General features: G+C 38.5%; 1 protein-coding gene and 1 long non-coding RNA gene across 11 annotated transcripts in view; one reads left to right on the top strand and one right to left on the bottom strand.

The window, feature by feature from the left end:
• Positions 1-6719, top strand: part of LOC102010334 — a 34727-nt gene extending 28008 nt beyond the window's left edge. For all 6 annotated transcript variants that reach the window (XR_001236565.1, XR_001236563.1, XR_001236569.1 and 3 more), the window contains one exon: positions 5858-6719. This is a non-coding gene — a long non-coding RNA (uncharacterized LOC102010334). The remainder of the gene's footprint in view (positions 1-5857) is intronic.
• Cep350 (centrosomal protein 350kDa) overlaps positions 6215-22889 on the bottom strand; it is a 150475-nt gene continuing 133800 nt past the window's right edge. For all 5 annotated transcript variants that reach the window (XM_013521299.1, XM_013521305.1, XM_013521308.1 and 2 more), the window contains 2 exons: positions 16817-16939; positions 6215-10083 (listed from right to left, as the gene is read on the bottom strand). In XM_013521299.1, coding sequence (XP_013376753.1) covers positions 9919-10083; positions 16817-16939 — 288 coding nt within the window. In that variant the 3' untranslated portion in view covers positions 6215-9918. The remainder of the gene's footprint in view (positions 10084-16816; positions 16940-22889) is intronic.

The following is a 22889-nucleotide window of genomic DNA, read 5'->3' as shown; positions in this document are numbered from 1 at the left end:
AAAAATAATAATAATAATAAAACAAGACTGGCTCAACAAGGCTCCATCATTAAATAGATTTAGCCCACCCAATATAGAGCCTCCTCAGACTCCAGCGGTCAGCTGATTCTATAAAAAGTAGCTGCTGTAGTGGAGGAGGCTAAAGAGCCCACGAGGAATGTTTTTGCTTCTCCTGTAACCAAGCAGGGGTCACAGTTCAGTGATGTTCCAGCTGATAGTATGGCTTGGTTCCCAGATGGGTCCTCAAAACCCAAACTGATAGTCTACGGGGCCACCGTGGCCATTCACCCCTATTTAATACTGATATTAATGCCTGTAACACAGAGCCACTTAAAAAGAAAAGGAAGTGAAGAGTTAATCTGACTTGTGTTCAGCCAATTTCTGCAATTTCCTGCAAAGCCCACCACAGGGAGATCATAAAATCCACCTCAGATGCCCAAATGGGCCAAATTATGAGGACTCACCCTACAAAGCAGTAAGTCTCCTGATACAGAACAGCTATGTGATTCCCATCAGCATGCCTAGGCCCTACAATGTGGCAAATTAGTCACTTCAAGCAGAGTTTAATTCCTCCCACCCGTGTAACGCATTAACTGCATCAACTCCTAGTCACAAGTCACAGATTGCAGGTGTCTAATTGCAGTGGACACCTATCGCAGATATCAGACGGCCACTCCAGCGTGCCGTATGGACACAGAGATGACCATTGTGGCTTAAAAAAAAGCATGTTGGCCATTGATGGCTGTGAAGGTGACTTGGTTTCAGCAGCTGAGGTGGCGGCTGGGCCAAGGAGATGGATGAGATTCTTGTGGAGTTTTTCAGGGGGACCAACTTAAAAGTCCCCATGGCTGAAATGATGATTGTCTTAAAAGCCTGAGATGTGTGTGTGTGTGTGTGTGTGTGTGTGTGTGTGTGTGTGTGTGAAAATCAAGTGCAGACCATAAACTTCCAGCAGAAAAAGGAATCTTTGGTTCAGGACTTGCTTTGGCTGTGTGAGAAGTGTGCAAGTATCAATAACATGGTCTGCTTAGACACTTACAAACAAGTTCATCAGCATTTAGGATTGATTTCATATGAGTAAAGGACCAGATGAAGATGTTGACTTTTTTTTATATAGAAGTCAAAAGCTCATTTAAGAAAATTCTTCAGAGAGCGTAGATTCAAAATGCCTGGAGAACACAGTATACAAAGCCAAACCAGCACATCTACTTACGTATGCTGTTCCCACACTCTGTAGGCCTTTGCTTCTTCCTCCAGATTGAAGAACATTGTACCCCTTCTGGGTCAGGCACTGACAACTGTTAGCAAGCACCTTCAGATTGTGAAAATGGACCCGAGACGCTGGACTCTGTCAAGGCTTTTGTTTTTAAACAGTATGATCAGACCTTTGAAAATCACAACTCTATAACACATTTTCAGGAATGAAGGCAAGGAATATTAAAATACAGTAACAAAAGAGACAGTCCAAAGAGTAACTCAAGAAACTTTGAGAGACTATCCTTAACCACAACTAGAATTTGTTCAGTATAAGCAAGCTTGAAATGAAGGTCAAAGGTGACTTAAACGAGGGCACCTTGGCTGAGACGGAAAGTTCCCTCTGGTGCCTACTAACCTTCTCTAGCCCACATCTTTTGGAAGCATTAAAGTCCTTAGCACCAGCTGGTATTGCAGATGCTCTACTTTCTCCTTTTCTCACCTGCATATACAACAAGGCAATGAGTTATTTTATTTATTTATTTATTTATTTTTGTTTTGCTTTGAGATAGGGTCTCACTATGTAGCAAAGGCTGGTCTCAAACTCCCAGGGATCCTTCTGCCTCAGCCTCCCAAGGGCTAGGATTACAGGCATGTGCAGGCACATGCCCAGCAGCAGTGAATTATTTTAAAATTAGAGATGAAATAAATGAGGTTGCAGCAAATAATGTGCCCCAGCCAGTCTGTTAGTTGTCCAGGTGACAGTTCCTGTTGCAGTTCTGGTTGCTTCTGTTTCTTAGAAATGGCTGATCACTATGATGCCTATTTAAAAACCAAAGACAGCCAAGTTCTCTTCCTCTGTACCTCCCCTTTTCAGGCCCCATAAAAACCTCCAACCCTGAGCCTTCTGGGCCTGACATTTGGAGGGACAACTGATTCCCTGTCAGTGCCCATCCGACATTAAATAAACCTGCCTTCAAATCCTGGTGTCTGCCATAGTGAGATGTATGCATGTGGTTTTGTAAGCTCAGTGGCCCCTTGCACGTGCATTCTAGTTGATAGTTAGCTGGATAGCTTCTGTCTGCTTGTTCTTTTTAGAAATCAATCCTTAGTATTGAACATTCAGAAATATTCATGTATTGTTGGGACTATTTCTTCTTCCCTATTTGCTAGGGAATAAATATAATATAGCAGTTGTGAGCCTTTGAGATGTGACAGGAGATATATTTCTGCATTGATGCCAAGTGCTAGGACTGCTTTCAAGTCAAGCATATGGCACAGTGGTTGAGATGGGTGGTGTTGTGTCTGATGTCCTTTTTTCCCCTTCTGCCTCTCCTCAACCTTAAGAGGTCTAGTTCCAGTTGCTGGTTTCAAAGAATTTTCTGTTAACCCTTAGATCATGGAAAGAAGCACCAAGAAACTATATCCAACTCAGAACTTGTAGATAAAATTGGTCCATTCAGGGAGCAGAATTAAGTCCATAATAGAAATCCATAGTACAATTGAGTTCACTTACATAAAATAATTGTTTCCTTGTAAATATGATTCTCTTCACAATCTACTTTATCATACATGTAACATTCAAATTGACCTTTATTATATTAATTTATGAATAAAGATATTGAAAAGCTGGTAAAAAAAAAAACAAAACCCTTTGTCACAATGTTTAGACATAGAAAAAGATTCCAATCTGAGCAAGACACCAATTCACAGTCCAGGCAACACCACAATGGACAAGTTCCCATCATATAAGATGGACCTTTCATGCTGTCCCTCCCAAACCAACAAGGAGATTAAATGATGGAATGTAAGGCTCAAATAAGAACTATACAACGGTCATCCAAAAAACCTAAGTTGGGTGTGTGGTGCACATCTGTAATCCCAGCACTCTGGGAGGCTGAAGCAGGAGGATTGAAAGCTCAAATTCAGCCTGGGAACAAAGCGCTGGGGATGTCCTGGGTTCAACCCCCAGTGCCACAAAACCCACCAAAACCTCAAACCAAACCAAACCTCACCTTCCCCAACTCACTGATGGTGCTCCTTGCCTAACAAAAGCTATCTGAACCTTAAGACACTTCCAGCAGAAAGGAAACACAAGATTGCTCCCATCACATAAGATGGACTGCAGGAGGTTGGAGGAGCTGATGGTCACTGGTTAGCGCTATGCCTAAAGAATCTTAATCTCAGCACACCCGATCTTTCTTTTTTCTTTTCGCTCAGCAGAACAGATTCCCTAGGGGTTTGTGGTCTGGGCAGCAGCTGTGCCTCCACTAGGTCCAATTCAAGCCTGGAGGCAATGGTATCCTCAGGTGCGCCCTCTTGTGGCACCTCAGGGGGATGGGAGAAAAGCCAGTAAACACTGGGGCATTAGAGTTCCTCTTGTCACACTAAGACTCTCAACTCTGCAACATGAGTGGATGGTATTATGGGCTGTGTTATGTTCATTTAAAATACAGCTTTCCTCCTCAGGTTGTGTGATGGGTTGATTGAGCAGAAAGGTTTGGGTCAAGCAACAGGCAGAGGATCCCCAAGAAAACAGCAGACAAGAGCATCTCCAGCCTCCGGAGGTTCATGGTGGGGTTATATTTGGAGTAGAGGGGGCGCTAATTTGTCTTCTCGTTCCTACAGAAGCTTCTGCTGTGCCCGCATGGCAACACCCTGATAAGAATGACCACAGCTAAGGCCAACTCAAACAGTGCTGGATTGTCCCTCTCAGCCCACGTTCCCGTTGTAATGGCTTGGCCCACACTCAATAGCTTGGAATTTCCTCAAGTGGAGAAAGATACAACTCACTAGATAAGGTGACAGTGGACAACACAATAGCCCTTAGTTGCCTGTTGGCAGAACAAGGTGGCATTTGTGTTGTGCTGACACCCGCTACTCTGTGTGTATCAACAATCAAGGAAAGCAGAAATGGAGTTGGCGACCCATGCTCAGATGGGATGGTTATCAGCTGTACACCCAGAAGGGTCCCCAAGATGCATTTTTTTAAACCTCTTCAGTTGTTCTAATCCAGGCACTATGGGGTTCTTGGTTGAAGGCCATCCTCCAGGGAGGCCTGATCATCCTCCTAGGTTTGGTTTTTCTACTCATCTTGGTAAAATGTCTCAAAGTGAGTAAGAAGGTCCTGCCAGCAAATTGCATCCTAAAGGTTGTTCAAGCCCCATTAGACTGGGCTCTCCCTCTGTATTTGTCTTCCTGAATTTGTTATGCTATGTGTCTATTTCAGCTGGGGGTAGACTGTTGGGCAAAGCACTTATGTGTAACTTCCTTCATGGTCACACAAGAACAAGCTGTGGGTCCGGAACACTCTTTACCCTGCGGTGGGTTTATCTCCTTGTGAAGAATAGCTTTCCTTGTTCATGACTCAGGGTGCTCTTCATTCTGATTAAGCTCCTGTCAGTGGCCCTCAGCATGGCGCGCAGCTTTCTTTCAGATTTCATGGGGGAGGGAAGGTCCTTTCCCTTTAGCATGAATGGGGCACTTACAATTATGCTGCTCACATTGGACACAGTGCGTCATGCTGGCCATGGGGGACCAAGGTTTTGCAAGGGGCTGGATCTAGCACATTTTCACTCTTCTGGCTTTAGGTAAACATTGTGTGTTGTCTGTTTTGGGTGACTCTAAATTATATACTGACCTCTTCTCTGGGAAGGATTCACCCACCTGTTGATTTTGGCTGCCCAGATGTGAAAATAATCTCTATGCTTTGCACTTTTGTGTGTGTGTGCAACCAGTATCTCTAAATTCGAGAGTTCTTTGAGAGTTTGTAGGAGATTGACTTATTTCTCCTTTGTATTCACTTTGGTAGGTCTTTGTAATTTTCATGTCTCACCATTCTTGACACCTGCCATTTTCTCATCTACCATTTTCTTGTATTTTGATGCAGTTACAGGCATTTGGTCTTTTTTTTTTCAAGATTAAATCATTACTAAGGAGCATGTACAATATCTGGCACACAGCAGGCACACGTGACTTTTATGAACTGAATATTTAGAATGTACTGCAATTTGTAAACCATTTCCTGAGCAAGGGATTAAAAGTGTAGCAGATGTGGCCCTCAAGAGGCAACTAGAATTTAGGTGAGACAATGACTACTTCTAACCTGTTGGACCATGATTTATTATCCCTAGTGCCATACATTTCTGTCCTCAAAAGTTTTTAGTCTTCTACACATACAGGTCCATTCTCCAAGCTCCTTTTTTCTAGAAAAAAAAAAAAAAAAAAGAAAGTCAGTCATCAGTTGGCTGTTCTTCTTTGTGGTCTGCTTATTTGTGTGACTTTTTCATGTGTCATTTTGCAAGGGTCAACAAAACAAGTCATCTGGGAGAAATGGCCATCTGCCATAGATTAGCAGAAGCCCATCAATGTTCAAGACAAAGTCGTGAGTGCAGTGCTGCATGCCTGTAACTGCAGCTACTTAGGAGGCTGAAGCAGGATCAAATGAACACAGAAGTCGTAAGCTGGCCTGGGCAACAGAGACCCCCACCTCAAAAAATATGGAAGCAAAACAAAGCTATAATTTATTAGGAACACTTTCCTGTCCCAACTGCACTTACAATATTCTCTAATCCTGTGTATGCTCTTTGCAGCACTGGCTATAATTTGTCATGCACTATTTTTCAGACTCTTTTTTTCCCCCCTGCCCCTTTCTTTGTTGCAGCTGGGGGATGAAACCCAAGGTCTCAAGCATGCGGTCTGGAGCATACTAGCCATGCTCAAATTATTTTTTGGAGACTCTCTTTGATTAAGACTCTAAGCTACATAAGTTCATGAACCATGTGTGCCTCCTTTGCTATCTACGTCGTGCTCAGCACGAAGTTAAGAATATGAAGGCAGCGCTCAACAACTAAAGTTTATGTGTTGATGGCATCCGGATGCAGGGCAAGTAGCAGTTATGCACAGATCATCTTATTGAAGGATAAGTGCCCTTCAACCAAGTAAGAAATCAGAAATAACTGCACTTTGAGAACTCCTTTTCTGATTGGCTCGAGTGTAAAAATGAACATGTGACATAAAATTAATTTATAAATCAGCTTTTATTTACAGATTTATCTTTCTTAAAGTACATTTTAGTTAACAAATCTATTTACACAGGTATACATGGGAATTTATCCCAGTTATTGTACAGATCATACTTACAAACCACACCCTAAGTCTTCTGTGCAGAGTTGCACTGGATGTGACTATTGGCTGAAAATGGCCTGGTGACCAGGCTATTTACACATACACAGTAAACGGGTTTATTTTTCATGTCTGCACAATACAGTACACACAAGGAGGCTAAGCCTCCCAGAGAATGCTTTGCAACGTGTTTACCAAGAAGGCTTTGCAAAGTCCAGAAGGAAAAGCTATTAAACAAGGTTAATTAAAATGACAGTACCTCCTTTACATCAGTTTACATTTTTCTTCACATTTTTATAATACAAAGATATTTTATTGAATTGCTGCACAACCAGGTTAAGATGATTTGTAAACATGTAAATTCCTACAATTTGCATTAAACATCATTGTAGTTTCTATCACTTTGCTGTTTGAGTTAATGTTTATTCACTAGTATTCTTAAGGTAGTAAAAGGAAGATGTAAGTCTGAATTTCTTGCAGAAAAGTTATGAGTCTCTAATGCTGTGCTACAGAAATTCTTTTGCGAGTACACACTTTATTCAAGTATTGCAAAAAGCTAAGGCCACTTTTTTTCAAGACAAGAAAGTGAACAAAATTGTTTTTATCAATAGGCCACAACACTCTTATGAGCAATGAAATCTCTTTTGAAAGATAATTTCTCAGAGACCTGTAGTCACAGAAGGAATTTTCTTTTCTTTTTTAGGTAAAAGAAAAACAAATTGCCTTCCTTATTAACTACTTTTGAGCTCTTCCCACTTTTCCCTAGAGTAAAAATTCCTGTTTAGACCTGAAGAGGGAATCTATACCCTGTACTTATTTAACCCAGAGTTAACTGCCCTGGATAGCACAAATTGTTTTGGACTCAGAATTAAATCTGAAGCCTATATGTTGGTTTACTACTAAATTCTGACAATGCTGTTCTAAAAGATATTACTGCTGATGCAAAGATCTTTTTCTTATTCTGTGAAGACAGACCAAAAGAAGATAGAGTGTAGGGAGAAGTAAAGATTAGAAAGAGGGAATATGTAGGTTCTTGGTGAAGAGGCAGAGTTTGATTTAAAAGATCCCAGTATGGAAAAGTGGCTGGGTATCCATATGTATTTCTAATCCTAGTAACAAATGTATTTTAATTAGATCCCCATAATTAAAATGAGAAATCTTTTACTATAGATGTCTTTTTGTTTGTTTGTTTTTGCTACAAACTATGGACGACATTTCTGACAAAGAGTAAGACTGGTCTTTACTGCCTCTCATCTGGAACCCAGGCTCTTGGAGAGCAAAGACAGCTGGAGTCGGCTGGGATGGCTACTGCCACATCACTGGCAGCACTTCTTACCAGTCCAGATTGCTGATTCCACGGACTTATAAGGAGTCATTTTTTCCTTCTCTGGAATCATGATATCATAAAGAGTAAAGATAAATTTTCTTACCAAAAATTTGTTTTAGGTTCAAACAATGAAGATGTAGAAAAGCAACCTATATTCCTATTATAGTATTTTGATATTCATTTATAAAAAATTTACAGCAGCTGTAAAGTTTCAGTATCATAAGGACAATGTGATCCTATAAACAGCCCAAAGGATGTAGACAAGATGTTTTTCTGTCTTCCAAATAACATAAACCAAAAAGACAAGTCTTTGCTTTTCCTTGGCCATATGAAAATAATATTTCCACACTACTGGTTAATAACCCCGAGAAACCTTTGCTTCTTTTAGTCAATTTGCTCATTATGGCTACAAGACTATAGCTCAACATCAAAGGCCCAGAAGAAATGCTGGAAATACATCAAAATAGTATTTCCAGAGACTCAACATTTCAGTGCTTTCCACATCTGTCAAGAGCTATCACACCAGTCATTGTGCAAAATGCAAATATTCCAATGATTAGTTCAGTGAGTTTCTTATGAGAGGATGAAGAGAAGAATGGAAGTGTGCATAGTGAAACATTTAAGATGCAAAGGCCAGTTTGGAGGAAGGATGCAGAAATAAACAAACGTGCACACTTAGATTATACCATCTTTGGGGTTTTCTAACATTTTGAAACTATAACATTCCAGGATATTTTAACTATGAATCCAGTGGATGTCTCATATCATGCTTCTAATCTGGACCTTCAAGATTAAGGCATTTACATTCACGCCTAAGATTATCCACATTCTTCTGGATTACGTGAAGAGGGATAGGACTGATTAAGAGAAACCAGTCAGGAAGGCAGGTACTGAGGTCCCAGAAGAGCATCTCATGTGCTCTAGTGTAGCAGCTGGAGTCAACAGAATTTTTTTTCAAATATAGGTCATAGTTGTAAGAAGCAATGCTGCAAGAGAGGCAGGATTAAATGTTACAGTGTCTTGAAGTCATTTTCTCCCATTCCTGCTATTGTAAGTGATCTTGAAAAAGCTCATCTTCTTTTCACTGAATTGAACTGACTTCTTCAATATGTATGTGGGTTTCTTAAAACCACAGGTTTCCTGTGCAAACACTATGAACCATAGAAGCTTCAAGACGGAGGTTTAACTATTAGAAGAATCTTTTACTTCTGAATAGGGACATACATTTTCAACTTAATAATTTATCTTAAAATAAATTAAAAAAATGTTCCATAGAGTAAAACAAGCACACAAACGATAGACAATATCTTTTTGTCTTTGGTGCACACACTCATTTCCTAAATCATTCAAGTAACAGCGTCTCTGACTTCTTGGGGAGAGATGGGAGTTGAAAGTTTGAAGGCCAAAATGAATTATTTCCACGTTTGCCATGCCTGGATGCCTGAGATGGTCCTGAGTATCTGTGATTCTGGGAGCAGCTCGTAGAGGTTCAGGACGAGGAAGAAAAGTGCAGGGGGAAAACAAGGGATAGAGGAATCAGCCCTGCAGCAGTCCTTTAAGCCCAGTCTTCAGTGGGGGCATCTGTTTTCATGCCCAGACAGAAAAACTAAACATAATGCAAGGGTTTGCAGTTCTTTAGGTGGCGCTCAGAAAGCAAGGTTATCATTTATTTCTGTTAATTTGACAGTCTGCTTGGTGCTGCTGAACTGTACTAATGGAAGAAAATGGTCTCCAAAAAGAAATGGAATCAACTCCAGAATGTGAAATAGGCATTAAACCTGCGCATTTTAGAAATGATTAAGGGTTTAATACTGTTTAAAAGATTATAATGTTCATGTATGACTTTCATGGTATAGACCAGGATTATATTTCAAAAATTGTATGATAAGTTTATCTATATACCTCTCTTGCCTGACTTCAGACTCAAGGAAATGATACCCTAGTCTAAGCATGGAGGTTAAGTCTGCTGTGCTGAGCTCTCATCTGAGACCTAGAAGGGGTGCTACCAAGAGACACAGAATTATATTGTGTCTCAACATCAGGAGTGTAACCCTGCCCACTGAAAATAACCACGTAATCCAGTGGACAGTCTAAAGGCAAAGGTTGTAATATCAGCTATTCTGTATTATCCCATGAACTCCAAAATCAGCAGTCCACAGAACAGGTGCAAGGTCCGGAAGCACTCTTGCTATGATGGAGATGGGGTGTACATCAGGAGGCAGAAAGGCCCAGGACTCATATTAACACTCAGTGTTCAATTTATTTGCAAGATGTCACACAAGTAGCATTCTCCCCTGTTTTTCACTGATCTGATTCAGAACATCAATAGTATCTTTGATCAAGGTTTCAAAGATCCCATCAGCCAGCTGCATCTTCACACACAACTCGTCCTCATCATAGTTCACCCACTGTGCCTCCTCCTCGTGGAGCTCTTGTACCTAATATTTAGAAGACAACAAGGTTAGAAAACCCCTGTCATACAGAATTTAGGATATGAATTATATTTGATGACTTTGTAGCCCCACCAGTGGGAATACAGTCCAAGGAAATAACCCAGAAAAAAAGGTAATTTATATAATGATATCTATATCCCTTTTAATGTTACAAAAAGTTTGAAAACACAATTGTCCAATGTAATGAAAATGGCTTCAAAACTATATTTCAGTTTGACAGTATCCCAGTATTTTATAGATATTAAGGATTGTGACTATACTATGTTAACAGACAGAAACATGTACGGGAATTTAAGAGAAAGAAAAGTACACAAAATATAGATTTACAATTATAAAATGTATATATACAAAGATAATATGGGACATGATTCTGGAGTATTACAAATACAAGAGTAACATTTAATACTCATTAAGATATTTGAAAAACTATAATACTACCTAAATTTCTTTTAAAAGTTACTGTTATGTAATATTTTTTCTTTTTGCATTTTAGGATTCTGAGATTCTTAGGTAAATCAATACTAATCAAATTAGAACTAAGTGCTCAAGATATTTAAAAATGACTGTTATAAAAAGAAACATGTTATACTTCTTATACATAATGACACTGAGTAGGATGGAGGCCAGGTAGACAAAACAGATGCTGAATGCTTATCTAATCACAAATTCAGCAAAGTTAACTGCAGGGTCAAAGGTGTCTAACCAGAAGTCTACCTTGGTGAATACACACACACACACACACACACACACACACACACACACACACACACACACACAATCTTAAACAGAAACCAAACAGAAGACTGAGTCCCCACAAAGGAATGTTAAATTTCTCAAGAACAAGAAGAGAGAGGTCAAATTACAATGGAATATGTTTAAACTGTTCAGGTAAAAGAAATATCCAATTCAGAATTTAATACTGAACTAATCTAAACTATCTTTCAAAATGGAAGAATTGAAATAAAGATATTTTTAGGCCTCGTTTGGTCATAGGTGGGGTTTTTCAGAGGTGGAGAGAGAGAGAGAGAGAGAGAGAGAGAGAGAGAGTGTGTGCGTGCGCACGTGCCACACTCTAGAGTGTGCGATGCTGGGCTTAAGTGTGTGATGGTAGCGCCAGGTGTGTGATGCTGGGATCAAGTGTGTGTAATTAATAAATTATTCTACTGATTGGTTTGGCATACTTCTGGGTGTGGCTAATGGGAGTGAGTGATGTGAGTGCTACCCGCCCTAACAGCAACCTGAACCTAGTGCTACCCTACCCTATCCAGGGTAGCCTGGATAGAATACAAAGGACAGAAAGAGGGCTGCTGCTGTCACTTCCTGCTTGCTGTTTTTGCTGCCTCCTGCCTTCTGCCTTTCATGCCAACAACTGTTTTTTTCTCCTCTGTGATGCCTCTTTGCCACGCCATCCTGCTTTGGAGCCAGCTGATAAAGGACTGAAACATCTAAATTTTATTTTGTGCCAAAATAAACTTTTCTTCTTTAACGTTAGGTGTTGTATATTTTGTCTCAGCAACATGAAAAGTAAGACTCAGCCTGGAATACTAAAAGTGTCTTTAGGAAGACGGCAACTGAACGCAGAATGGTTTCTATATAAAGTTATATACAGTAAAATAAGCTCATTTTAAAAAGATTAAAAAATTCATAAGAGCTAGTACTATCAAAGACAAGAACAACTCATCTATAGTGCTGTTGAGTATATATAATTATTACAACCTTTCTGGAAAACAATTTGGCAACACAAAAACATCTTAATATTCTGCATGCATTTTAACAATTCTACTCTTAGGAATTTATCTTAAAGAAATTACTGAAAATATATGCAAAGACATACTGCCAGATTTTGTTATAACAGTGTTGTTTCCAAGAGCAAAAACATTACTGACTAGTTAAATAAATTACAATACCGCCACATGATGGACTATTATATTTCCACCAAAATAAAATAGGAAAGAGTTATTTAAAAATACTATAAAATAAACATTTAATGTAAAGGAACTATTCCCATATTTTATGAAGTAAAAGCAATTAGACTAAAAAAACACTATTATATGAATATGTTTTTAAAAAACTCTCTCTGTAAAGAGCCAAAATTTATGTACATCGATATTGTTATTCAGGTGGTGAAATTTTCATAATTTTTTCATTGTAATTTTCTAAGCTTTCTAAAGGGAGCATAATTATCTTATAATAAATATTTTTAAAACTATTTTAAAGTTCCTTTTTTAGATCTTCTTTTGCACTACAGGAAAATTTTTTGTTTTATGTATTACAAAAAATGGTTGTTTTAAATCTTACTCCTTCTAAATTGCAAGAGGTCAGAATTTATAAATGTTAGGTTGGCCAAATCAAATAGTAAGAAAGACTAACTTACTTGGCCCTTTTTGTAAATAATTACCTCAAGAAGTTAATATTATGATTTTATTAAACATTAAAAAGAATAAGCTCATAGATATCATTATATACATGGGTCAAGTTTCCTGTAAGAAATTGAAAAATATTTTACAACCAGCCAATTGCTAAATCTCTTCTTACCCACAGATATAACCTCACTTAAACTGTAATAATCTTACACTTGCAATTGAAATCTTTTGCTTAATATTTGAGAATTTTCTGATGACTGCTGGAGGGGCCTCTGCTTACTTAACTGATTTTACTTGGTATTATCTGGAAGCCACTGCTGTCAGGGTACAATATCTTGTTTTTTGATACATTTTGTAAAGAGCTACAAATCATTTTGCCTATTACTTACTTATTAGATATATTATTTGTTATTTTATATTAATATATTAATAATTCAGGACTGAAGACGGCTCCAACTGCTGCCCTCTCTCCAATACATTTAATCTTTCTACTACTAAGAATGACATTTTTGTAACCATGTGAGGTAGCAGTCTGTAACTGGTTAAAGTCTCATATGTTATGTCTTTGCTCTTGAATTTATTCTGCATTTGTGGACTATCTATCCTAGTTTCTTCTTTCCTCTGACATATGCTCAAGAAAAACTTACATAAGACATTTTGCTTACATATACCAAAACAGCCATGTTTCACCTACAATTCACTTCTAGCTGTCTTTATTCTTCCATGATTTTTTTTGGGCAGGTACTGGAGATCAAACCCAGCGGTGTTCTACAAATGAATTATATCTATTGGTCTGTCCATTGGTCCACCCACCCCTCTACCTACCTACCAACCATTGCTTGAATCTGTTGCCCCAAAACGTCATGTGCTCATAGGTGAGGCTTTTCAGAGTGGACTGGATCTAGGGTGTATGATACTGGGAATTAAGGGTATGTGGTACTGAATTAGTTCATTGACTGGAATTAGCATAGTTCTGGGTGGCACCACCCAAAAGCCTAGTAGCTTGGGTAGGATAAAGTGAAAGGCAGGTTGCTGCTGCTGCTTGATGCTTCATCGTCTTTTGCCTGGCATACCATGAACTGTTTTTTCTCTGTGACGGCCCTCTGCCATGTCGCCCTGCTTTGGAACAAGCTGACTACTGACTGAAACCTCTACAAACTGTCAACTAAAATTACAATAAATTACAGTAAAATTACAATAAAATTACAATAAATTTTAGCTTTGGGTGCTAGGTATTTTGTCTCAGCAATGAGAAAAGTAACTAAGATAGATTTTGGTACCAGAAGTGGGGTTGTTACTACAATGCTACCTGGCCATGTAATTCAGGGGCCTTTGTAACTGGCTGTGGAAAGTTTGGAAATGTTTGGAGATGTCAGCTGAGAAAACAGCCCTGGAATGTTCCAAGCTGAACTTGATGGGAGATTTTGGTCAAAGTTCAGAAAACCAAAATGCTGACAGCAATGCTACTGGTAAAGACCAGACTCAGGAGGTTTCTGTTGGAAGGATTGCATTAGATGTTGGATTCCAGGCCATGTGTGTGATGTTTTAGTAGAAAGTTTCTCTGCATTTTGCTTTTATCCAGAGACTTTGCCTGAGACTAAGATTAAGTGTGACAGATGAATTAATATAATGAAAGAAATTTCAAGGCAGTCTAATGTTGAGGCAATGGCATGGCTACTATTGGGAACTTAAGCCAGATCTATGTTGAGAATCAAAGAACAAAAGGCCCAGCAAAAAGATTTAAAACGTTTTGAGTTTGGCCCAAAAGAAAGCTCCAGTAAAGCTGCAAACTGCAAAGATGGAGCAGAGGAAAACTTGGTTGCTGAGAAGGAACTGGACAATAGAAAAGATGTCCTGAGGATACCACAGGGACTAACAGGACTCCACCATTTGCAGCCTCAAAGTTACGAAGGTAAAAGACTTTGCATTGAGAAGAGAAACCCAGAGCACCATGTTCCAGAACAGGTATTATGTCCTAGCAACAAAAAAGTAACTAAGATTCCATCCATCCATCCATCTATCCATCCGCAAGCAAGACAGGGTCTTGCTAAACTGCTCTGGTGAGACCTGAACCTGAACTCCATCTACCCTAGCCTCCCTCATGACTGGAATCCTCCATGATTTTTTAAAACTATGAATCTAACTTCTCTTGTTTAAATTCCTTGCTTTTTAGGGCCGGGGATGTAGCTCAGTAGCACAAATGCCAGCCTGGCAAGCACAGGGTCCTGAGTTCAATTCCAGGTACCAAAAAAAAAAATTCCTTGCTTTTTAAGATAAAATATAAAATCTTAAAAAGCACTGCACAATTTAGAAGTTACCTTTTTCAGTTTATCTTATGCCAGCTCCTCCATCATTGACATTTAAGGTCAAACCCAAGTATCTTCTTCTCATTTTAGGTTCTTTGCACATGTAGTTTACTCTCCCTGAATCATTCTATCAGAGAGTTTCGTTAATGCCTTTTATCTTTAAGATGTGAACTCAAATGTTACTTTGATCTCAGGGAAGTCTGTCCTAGATCAGTTTCCTCTAGTTTATGCTTTTATAACAGTTCCCTCTATTCTATTTTTGTTGCTAATTTATAATTACATGCATGTGTAAATTACATATTATGGGTTAGCTTTTGCCAGCAAAGTGGAAATCCAAGAAGGCACAGACTATGTCTGCTTTGCTTCCCATTTAAACATCAGTCTTTAATTAGCATAATTCCTGACTCAATATATATATATACAGATGATTTATAAGGGATATGATCAGTTTATTTAATAGGTTAGATGATGCCTCTTAACGTGTTTTTTCTTTAATTTTTTTTTTTCCTTTGGTACCAGGAATTGAACTCATGACCTTGTGCTTGCTAGGCAGGCACTATGTCTTTAACCTTTAAGAAATAAAGGATGTCACACTTGACAATTAATAAACTTTAAACACTGTAGAAACAGGAAACTAATTCACCTTCTTGAGAAAGATCTATGAATTAATTGGTTAAAATCTTGGTTCTTATTTGCTGGGAAAGTCACTTAACAGAGTTGAATATAAGTTTCTCATTTGTAAAACAGAGAATAACATTAGTCCTTCCTATCTCATATTATTGTGAGGATCAAGTAAAACATGAGAAAGAATGATTATACTATAAAATGCCAAATAAATGCTATTTAGTATAGTTGTTACTGAGTAAATGAAGTACTAGAGAATTACATACATGGGGAAAGTATTGAAAAGTAACATCTGAGTTTTCTTTTACATTCTTTTTTTAGGGATAACAATTTTTTCTTTTCTTTTAATAAACATTTTCTAATGTTAGAGAAACATACTGAAAAACCAAGGAGGTTATCCAGCTAAAGTTCCGGATGATGATGATGATGATGTGGTAACAGCTAATATTTATTCAGTTATATGTGGGGAACTGTTATGAACTGTTCTAAGTGTTTTACACAAACAGTCATACCTTGCATAATGATTAGTCAACAACAATGTATACCATGGTGGGCAACAGGAGCTGAAAAATTCCTACCAATTAGTGACATTATGGTCCTCTACAAAGTCATAGCACAACCGTATTACTCATATGATCATGGTTTGTTATAAATAAACCTACTGCATTGCCAGTTGTAAAAAAGTATAGCACAATTACGTACAATATATAAACACTGAATAATGACAATAAGGTTTATCTGTTAACTATTTTGAAGGCATTATTTAGAATGTATTTCCTTTTACTTATTAAAGAAAAAGTTGGCTGTAAAATAGTATGCCATGGTATTCCCACAGTAGCCTCAAACATCTTGTTTCTCATCTCTTGCTTAAATCAAGAGGCTCTATCAAGTGACCAATTATACCATCTAGGTTTGTGTAGTATATTCTATGACATTTTGTACAATGTAGGCATCCCTATCATTAAGCAATGCATGACCATATATAAATACTCATTTAACTTTCCTAGTAATTTATCAGATAGTTACCTATTACTATCATCTTGATTTTACAGACAGAGAAACAAGGCAAAAAAAGGGTACATGAACTTGTCTAATATTATGCTCCATCTAGCAAAACAAATTCTAAGTTCAAGCAATCTGTCTGGCTCCAAAATCCACACTGGTCTTTTTCAATTCACTATGTTAAACTGTTTCCACTCAAGTTTTGGTTTCTCAAGCTTTTCATAAAATCCTAAGTTAAATACTCATCTGCCAAATACAAAACAAAGCAATTTTTACAGAGAAGTAGAAACACAGCAAGTGAAGATTTAAAATTTTTATCTCATAGCTTTAAGATCAATTATCCTTTTCCCTTCTGGAATCTATCTACACTCTGATTTTATAAGACATGGTCAAAATAAAAATTGTTTGGATGTATACACTGACCAGGATATGATCCACTCGGTCTCTTTTCTTTCTTCCAAATTTCATCATTTTCTGCCAATCTGTTTTGTGGTTTGTCTCTTTTTTAAGACTGAACAATTTGAGTACTTCAGTTGCTATAAAGTTCTGTAGAAATAAAAATTAATGAAACACAACAATGAAGTTTTGAAATTTATATATTTACAATGAGTTAACAGATTTATGCTAACAATATAATAATTATGACAAAAGATCATGTATATTTCTTAAACTTATAGTTCCACGTAGTAATCTGAAGGGAAAAGCATCCCAAATGTTCAAATTTCATTCACTTAAATAAATTTTGCAGCTGAGAGTGGTGGAACACAATTGTAGTCCCAACGAATTGGGAGGCTGAGGCAGGAGGCTGCTTGCTTGAGCCCAGGAGTTTCAGACCAGCATGGGCAACATAGCAAAGCCTTGTCTATAAAACAAAACAAAAAAAAAACAAACAAAACAAGCAAACAGAAAAGGAGGCAGCCCCAACTATTTGGCAAGAACCAGTCTCAAACAGAAAAAAAGACAGCTGAATACACTCTCTCTGGGACCTGAAATTGAGGCACCTGGAAAACAACCTAATGAAAGAAAAAAGTAGATCTCTGTGAATTGGGAGAGGGTGATAGGACAATGAGAAAACTACAGAGAAGCTATGGAGTACAACAGAGAAAACAACAAAGCAGGCTAGAACACTAACCCCAGCTACTGGGGAGGGGAAATCTGTCTCTGCTAACACAAGGTAAGTCAGAAAAGGGTCAGCAGCTCCATAGAGAAACACAGGATAGCATCACTAGTTCCAAGGAAAGTTTGTGGTTATTATAGACTGCAAAAATGGTGGTGGTGGTGGTGCCTAGGGATTTAGCTCAGTGGTAGTACACTTATCTAGTAAGTGGGAGGCCCTGGGTTCAGTCCTCAGCACCAAAAAATTAAAAAGCAATAAACGAACAGTGTGGTGTTTTCACTCTGAAAGCAATTCTTTCCACATGGCAGTGTAGAGTTGGAGAAGAAATCCACCCAGTGTAATGCCTACCATATTTGAGAGTATTTAATTAACAGCCATTTTGGAAAGGGACTGTTTTAAAATGAACTGCAGAACTACTACACTTCAGGGTTTCTGGGGTCACCCTACCATAGTGACTGTGTAGGAGATAGCCGAAAGAAACAGCTGCAGACTGGGCTCAGGCCACACACAATCCCCCTAAGAAGTTTAAGCTAAGGCTGGGAAGGACACAGGGATCTTGACTTCTGAGTTGAGAAGCCAAGCCAGATGTCTGTGGCTTTTGGAGCAGGCCATGTCTGAAAGGGCTGGCATTAAGTCTAACGGACTGCCTGACTCCTCTCCACCCTCAGCAGCCTACATCCAACACAGCTCAGTAGTTTGTTCGTTTTCCCCATCTGCCAATGTGATCAGTGATATATGCCTCAGCTTGGAGGGTTGCCACAGCCTAGGCTGTGTACGGTAAAGGGGCCTCTGGACCAGGTGGAGCACTTCACAAACCCATAGGTTCTAAAAGTAGGTGGAAAAAGCCATGAATGGGGTGCACAGAGGAGCACAGAAACTGGGAGCAACTGAAGTACATAAAGCCTTAGGGTGAACATTATTGACAGTCAGACTGCCCAGCAAGAAAAGCAGGACAGGATTCAGCATTCACACACCAAAATGTGAGTAAGGAAACAAAATGGGTCTAAGTAGTAACTCATTATCCCTTGCCCATATCTGCTGGATTCCAATACTGCAGACCCTAGAAGGAAACCACACATTTGAAAACATGGAGAAATTTGTTTTGAATCATTTTCTCATTTTCTTCACTGGTTTTTTTTGGGGGGAGGGGTTAGATTTTTCCCTTTTGTAATTTGAATTTTCATTTCTCTATTTTGCTATTTTATCTTGTTTTCTTTTTCTATGTTCTTTTCTGTTACATTTGTCTAATTCTTTAATTTTCTTTTGAATAAGATCCAGTATCTCATTTCTCTCCTTGTTGTCTTTTCTATTTAAAATTTTCTATCTTTAATCTTCCCATTTCTCAACACCACCTCTTTACCAGTATTACCATGAAGCTTTATTCATCTTCAGATATTCAGTTGACTCTATGCTATTATTGGTATCATACAGCAGTTGTTTTTATTAGTTATGTTATGTCAATTTCCAGTTTGGAAAAGGGCAAGGTGGTAAACAACAACAACGCAGTCTCTTTTAGATAAATAGATAGAAAGAAAGAGATGAGAGAGAGAGAGAGGGGGGAGGCAGGGAGGGAGAGAGAAGAAAGGGAGAGAGAGAGAGAGAAAAAGAGAGAGGAGAGGGAGAGAGAGGAGAGAGAGAGAGAGAGAGAGAGAGACAGAGACAGAGACAGAGACAGAGACACTGATCGACCTAGGAATCAGGAACAATCTGACAGGAAAACTAAAACCTACAGAGAAATTGAAAAGACAGAACACAAAATTGAAAAGGAAAGGAACAGTCTATACTTTATCCCCAGTTCCGGGCTCATGGCAAGGGGGAAAGGGAGACTGAATCTACAGAGACAAAGTGAAAGGTGGAGACTCTAGGGGGCTTTAGGAGAAATGCAGTGGCAGAACAAACCAGTGGGTAAGTGACCTGCAGGGAGAGCTTGGGATTCTATTTCCACATGAATCCTTCAACAGGCAATAGCTGATGAGTGACTCCAGTTCAAGAGCCCAGTATATCCTTGGAGAGAGTGCTTGGTAGGGAACCAGGCTGCTGAAGGGTTGACTGTTTGAACCTGGGACTCAGGGCAGCTATGGGATGGCCTCACTACAGGGCTCCCAGTGTGAAGTTTCTGCAGTGACTGGGTAAGACACAGCCATGGGAGATGGCCAAAGCCAGGGAGTAGGATGGAAAGAAACCCCTGAGAGGTCTGAGCTAAAAGATATAGACTCTACCCCCATCAGCAGAGGCCAGGCTCAGCCTGAGTTGTTTTGGATTTGAAAATTTGTGGCACTGGAGGACTTGCCCTAATACTATTGCCTGCTGGTGCCTGTATCCAGCATGGATCTGGGGTGTGAATGCCTTAACTACCAGGGCAAGGAGAGACACAGGGGACATGTCTTCACTTGGACACTGCCCCGAAACTGTAGATCCTTATAGTAAAACCACACATTCAAAATCACAGAGAGATATTTTTTTTGTGAGTGTGTGCATTACCTTTAATTTTTAATTTTTGTTTTTTCCTTTCTTTGTTCACCAGTTTATTGGTGCTTTGGGAATTTTCTTTTGTTCTTTTTCCCTGCTTATCTTTTTTCCCTTACTTCTTTTTTTCTTTTGCATCTCCCTTTTATCTCACTTCATTTTTTTCTCTATTTTAGTCCCCATTTCTTTTTTTCTCTCTTTTTATCTTCTATTTCTCATGAGTTTACTCTCTTACCTTACCCTAATTCTATAAATATCCTTCTACTCCCCAATTGGAGTCTTTGTACTGTTTCTCCTCCTATCATATTAAGTTTCAAGTTTTCCTTCTTGCATTCCCCTACATCTTATATCTTTAATAGTGTAACCATAAAGATGCATTAATCTTTAGATAGTTAACACTATAAAGTTACTGCTGAACTATTTTCTACCATTAGAGGAGATATTCCTGCTGTATTTAGTACATGTTATCTATAACTCAATACCTGGGTGGACTTAAATGTTTACACCAGAATATGGATTTCTTCTCTACAGTTAAGGGTGGTACATAATTGATTTTTATAGTTTGTTAATATCCTGTTTGTCTTAGACAATACTACTATAACTGATTTTCTTGATATTACAAAGGTTGCAAAACTGCACGATTAATGGGATTTCTCGTAAACCAACACTCAGATTGCCTTTCTCACATTAACAATACTAGATTACATTCCCAGAAAACTTGATTATGGGCCAAAAGCTAGCCACACCAAAAATACATCACTAAAAAGTGACTACTTAAAGAGATCTCTATACTAGCAACAAAGTCTACATGATAAGCATCCATAAAACTCAAAACAAAATAAAACATACAAAAAAGCCAACAGAAACATGAAAAGACAAGGCAAAAAAAAAAAAAAAAAAGCTTCCTTGAAGTTCCAATTCCCCTGAATCCAACTGTCAGGCCACCAAGAGACAGGATGCCATAAGCCACACACCCGAATTACTTTAAGGATAACCGTGGAGGTTAGAAAACAGATCAAAGAGGTTTTTGTTTTTTTGTTTTTGTTTTTTTCTCCGGTACCAGGAACCGAACTCACGACTTCGCGCTTGCCAGGCAGGCGCTTTTGCCGCTGAGCTAAATCCCCAGCCCCCAGATCAAAGAGGTACTCAGCAGGATCACAGAAGATATAATGAAACAGACAGTGGAAGTAATAACCAAGTGGCTTTCAGAAGACACTAATCAAAAGTTAGTTGAGCTAAATAAAACTATATAAAATATGAACAACCAGTTTAGCAAAGAATTAGAATGCATGAAAAGGTTTCAATCAGAAACCAGGAGATTAAAAATTATACTGGACAGTAGAAACAACTCATGTGAGAACAAAATTTCAAAAGTGGAAGACTATGATGCCTTCAAAGACCAACTGCTCAAATACTTTAAAAGTAACAAGAGAACATGAAAAATTGATCCAGCAGCTGCTAGGTGACACTGAGAAGATTAATCTAGGAGTAACTGGAATAAATGAAAAATCAGAAGACAGCACAAATGGCATAAAAAATCTGTTCACAGGAATGATGACAGAAAATTTCCCAAGTATACAGGAGGAAATAAAAACATATGAGGCATACAGAACCCCAAATAATCATGACCAAAAATGAACCTTTACATTATAGTCAAGGTACCAGAAGCCTATCACAGGCAAAATCTTAAAAGCTGTTAAAGAAAGGGAATGATTCACATATAAAGTTAAATCCCTTAGAATTACAGCAGACTTCTGGGTGTGGTGGTACACACCTATAATCTCAGCACTTGGGAGCCTGAGGCAGGAGAGGCTCACTGCAAGTTCGAGGCCAGCCTGGGCCACAAAGTGAGTTCAAGGCCAGCCTGAACTGCAGAGTGAAACCCTATCTCAAAAAGACAAAACAGAATTACACAGACTTCTCAGTATTGGCCAGGAGGGCTTCGAATGAAGTGTTTCAAGCCCAAAAAGATAATAACTTCCAACCCCAACTTACATTTCCTGAAAAACATTCCTTCAAAATTAATGGAGAAATAAGATATTTCCATGATATGGAGCACCAAGAAATTCATGATCACCAAACCAGCATTGCAAAAAGGATATCCTTGAGGATATCCTAAAATGAGACAACAAAGTCCACAATGCCAAAAAGTCAAAAAGAATGAATAACCTGGTGGGATGAGCAGCTAAGGAAAAGGAAAAAAAAATGGAAATCAACAATGGGTACATAATACCATAAGAGGAATAAGTCAATACCTTTTATTAACTGAATGTGACTGGTCTCAGTTCCCCAATCAAAAGACACAGACTGGTAGAATGGATCAAGAAACAACCCAACAACTTACAGTACAGTAAGTTCCTGACTTCTGAACAAGTTCTGTTCTGGGAGAATGTTTGTAAGTTGGATTTGTTCCTAAGATCCACGAAGTGAGTCTTATATACCTTTGACACAAATATACAATATATATTGTATGGCACTTCTTAGCAGTTCCCTTCACACCACCACTGCTTTTCCTTATGCTTCTGGACATCCTGGGCTCTAACTGAGCACTGTACTACTGTACACTATCACACAGTACAGTAAGCACATAGGAGTACAATTGTGACAACGTCCAGCAGACACTTGAGTTTCTTTTACTATTTACATCTACAAATGTTCTTAATGCAAGGTCGGTTCAAGTCTGTGAAAGTTTAAAACTGGAATGCTCATAAATTGGGGACTTACTCTATATAAGACACACATTTGATTCAAAAAGAAATTCACAGATTAAAAATCAAAGAATGGAAAATAACAGGGCTAGGGATATACTCAGCGGCACAAGTGCCTGCCTGGTAAGCACAAGGTCCTGAGTTCGATTCCCAGTTCCAAATAAAATAAATAAATAAATAAATAAATGAAACGAAACAATGGAAA

This window comes from Chinchilla lanigera, unplaced genomic scaffold (assembly GCF_000276665.1).
Source record: "Chinchilla lanigera isolate Chin_1 unplaced genomic scaffold, ChiLan1.0 scaffold00005, whole genome shotgun sequence".
Classification (NCBI taxonomy): domain Eukaryota; kingdom Metazoa; phylum Chordata; class Mammalia; order Rodentia; family Chinchillidae; genus Chinchilla; species Chinchilla lanigera.
Note: the sequence above shows the minus strand (reverse complement) of the source record. Positions and strands in the feature narration are given on the sequence as shown.